This window comes from Limulus polyphemus, unplaced genomic scaffold (genome assembly GCF_000517525.1).
Source record: "Limulus polyphemus unplaced genomic scaffold, Limulus_polyphemus-2.1.2 Scaffold8900, whole genome shotgun sequence".
NCBI classification, from domain to species: Eukaryota; Metazoa; Arthropoda; class Merostomata; order Xiphosura; family Limulidae; genus Limulus; species Limulus polyphemus.
In genome coordinates this window covers 9,630-12,616 of record NW_013674510.1, presented here as the reverse complement: position 1 = coordinate 12,616, position 2,987 = coordinate 9,630, and the positions used below count along the sequence as shown (strand labels likewise).

The 2,987-nt window shown below is 40.7% G+C and overlaps 1 protein-coding gene across 1 annotated transcript; it reads right to left on the bottom strand.

The window, feature by feature from the left end:
* Positions 1–419: 419 nt before the first annotated feature.
* Positions 420–1,794, bottom strand: LOC106475636 (adenosine receptor A2a-like). Its single transcript, XM_013936316.2, has one exon. It carries the CDS (start codon positions 1,441–1,443, stop codon positions 466–468), a length of 978 nt encoding a protein of 325 aa, XP_013791770.2. The 5' UTR covers positions 1,444–1,794; the 3' UTR covers positions 420–465.
* Between the last annotated feature and the right edge of the window lie 1,193 nt (positions 1,795–2,987).

Here is a 2,987-nt window from a genome sequence, read left to right as displayed (position 1 = left end):
CACTTATTTTCAACAGTCGCTCTTTTACAAACGTTTTAACAACTTTAGCAATGAACGTTAACTTCAACAATACTTCCTGATTGCAGTTCAATTACTCACTACCTACACACACATTATTCTACCGTCACGTTGTCACCCTCTTATATATATACCAGACTACCCTATATCTAGTAATTTCCCGACAATTCACGAAGGTACAAGATATTTCCAGAAAGCAGGGGGCGTGACACTAGTCACGTGACCTCGCTGACGCAACACATGTAACACGGTTTATACTGCCTGACGAAGGGCTTCTGCCCGAAACGTTGCACGTAATAATAAAAAAAGTTTTGTTATAGACGTGTGTTTTAACATTTTTTATTTTTTCAAAAAACAGTAACAGTCAATAACACGTAATTGTTTTGTTGTTTACTTCATAGGAATACAAGAATGAGGCGGAATTTTCTGGATACTGACGTCATTTCATCATGGGAAGTTGACCGCAGTTTCTTCCACGTGAAACATCTTTTTAAAGGCAATTCTGAAGTCTCTGTTTTTCCAACCATAGATGACAGGATTTACAGCAGACTTCCCAAAGTACAGACAAACAATAAATCGCTTGAGGAACCCGAACAGCTCCTGGTACGTCTCATCCAAGTAACGAAGACTGATTACGATTAAATATGGCAAAAATCCCAGTAAACATACACCTAGGACTAACACCATCGTCCATGTCATGCGCGCCTCTTGGCGGACACGACTATTCACTTTTAAGGCGGCCACAGCTCGTGACTGTTTCCACGCTTCGCAGAAGACGATGCAATGCAGAACGGTAGTGATAATTAGGGTTAGAAGGACGTGAAATGCCACAACTATTAAAGCGTAGGTGCTCGAGTGAAGGTAGTACAAGTCACATTCTTTGGCAGAGTCGAAGGTTTCTCCGATACCGACCAAGGGGAGCGAACTGATGACCCCCATGTACACCCACACGACCGCTATGTAACCCGAGACACAGCGGTATCTCATGATGCGATGATACGACAATGGATGCAAAATGGCGACGTACCGATCGACGGCAACTCCCATGAGACAAAGCATCGAGCAGCCCGAGGCGTAGATTACGAACCAATATCGAAGCAGACAACTGTATTTACTACACACCAGAGGCAGGTCAAAGTAGAAGAGCACATAGAAGGGCACGTTGAGCCCAACCAATAAATCAGCAACAGCTAGGCTTACAACGAACATGTTGGTGATAGTGCGTAACCAAGGGAACCGATACACGGCGACCAGGACTAGCGTATTCCCCAAAACAGCAAACAAAGCAAGTGTAAGGTCAATAAACACAATGATTGGGATGGTTATGTCAAATGTTGCCTGGAAACATCTTATGGTTGTTTCGTTTTCAGCATTCAGACGAATTTCTTTAAAACTAGAATTGTTCATTATGACGAGACCTAACATACATATAATAAAACTAATCCATGTTGGCGCGTATTTTAGTAACGAACTGGTAGAGGAACCATCACGTTGGAGATCATATAATAATGAACCGGTAGATGAACTGTATCGTTAGCCACCATGTTGGAGATCATTTAATAATGAACCAGTAGATGAACTGTATCCGTTAGCCACCATGTTGGAGATCATTTAATAATGAACCGGTAGACGAACTGAATCGTTAGCCACCATGCTGGAGATCATTTAATAATGAACCGGTAGATGAACTGTATCGTTAGCCACCATGTTGGAGATAATTTAATAATGAACCGGTAGACGAACTGTATCGTTAGCCACCTTGTTGTAGATCATATAATAATGAACCGGTAGACGAACTGTATCGTTAGCCACCATGTTGGAGATCATTTAATAATGAACCGGTAGATGAACTGTATCGTTAGCCACCATGTTGGAGATCATTTAATAATGAACCGGTAGATGAACTGCATCGTTAGCCACCATGTTGGAGATCATTTAATAATGAACCGGTAGGTGAACTGTATCGTTAGCCACCATGTTGGAGATCATATAATGATGAACCGGTAGATGAACTGTATCGTTAGCCACCATGTTGGAGATCATATAATAATGAACCGGTAGACGAACTGTATCGTTAGCCACCATGTTGGAGATCATTTAATAATGAACCGGTAGATGAACTGTATCGTTAGCCACCATGCTGGAGATCATATAATGATGAACCGGTAGATGAACTGTATCGCTAGCCACCATGTTGGAGATCATTTAATAATGAACCGGTAGATGAACTGTATCCATTAGCCACCATGTTGGAGATCATTTAATAATTTAATAATGAACCGGTAGACGAACTGTATCCGTTAGCCACCATGTTGGAGATCATATAATAATGAACTGGTAGGTGAACTGTATCGTTAGCCACCATGTTGGAGATCATATAATAATGAACCGGTAGATGAACTGTATCCGTTAGCCACCATGCTGGAGATCATTTAATATTGAACCGGTAGATGAACTGTATCCATTAGCCACCATGTTGGAGATCATTTAATAATTTAATAATGAACCGGTAGACGAACTGTATCGTTAGCCACCATGTTGGAGATCATATAATAATGAACCGGTAGACGAACTGTATCGTTAGCCACCATGTTGGAGATAATTTAATAATGAACCGGTAGACGAATTGTATAGTAATGGAGATTATTTCAATAAGATATCAAGGCAACAAGCACACAAAAAATGTTCTTAATTAAAATAACTATCTTACGAGAAGTGGTTCACTTTGAATTTGTGAGAACAATAAAGTACGACATGACTGATAGTAGAAGCAACGAAGTGTTGGTTTTGTTATTCCATATAAGCCAATACCTTCTTACTGACCTTCAGTGTCGTGAAAACCATTGGTCAGCTACAAGCAGGTATTTAGCCAATACCTTCTTACTGACCTTCAGTGTCGTGAAAACCATTGGTTCATGCATGACGTACTCCCTCCATATAAGCCAGTACCTTCTTACTGACCTTCAGTG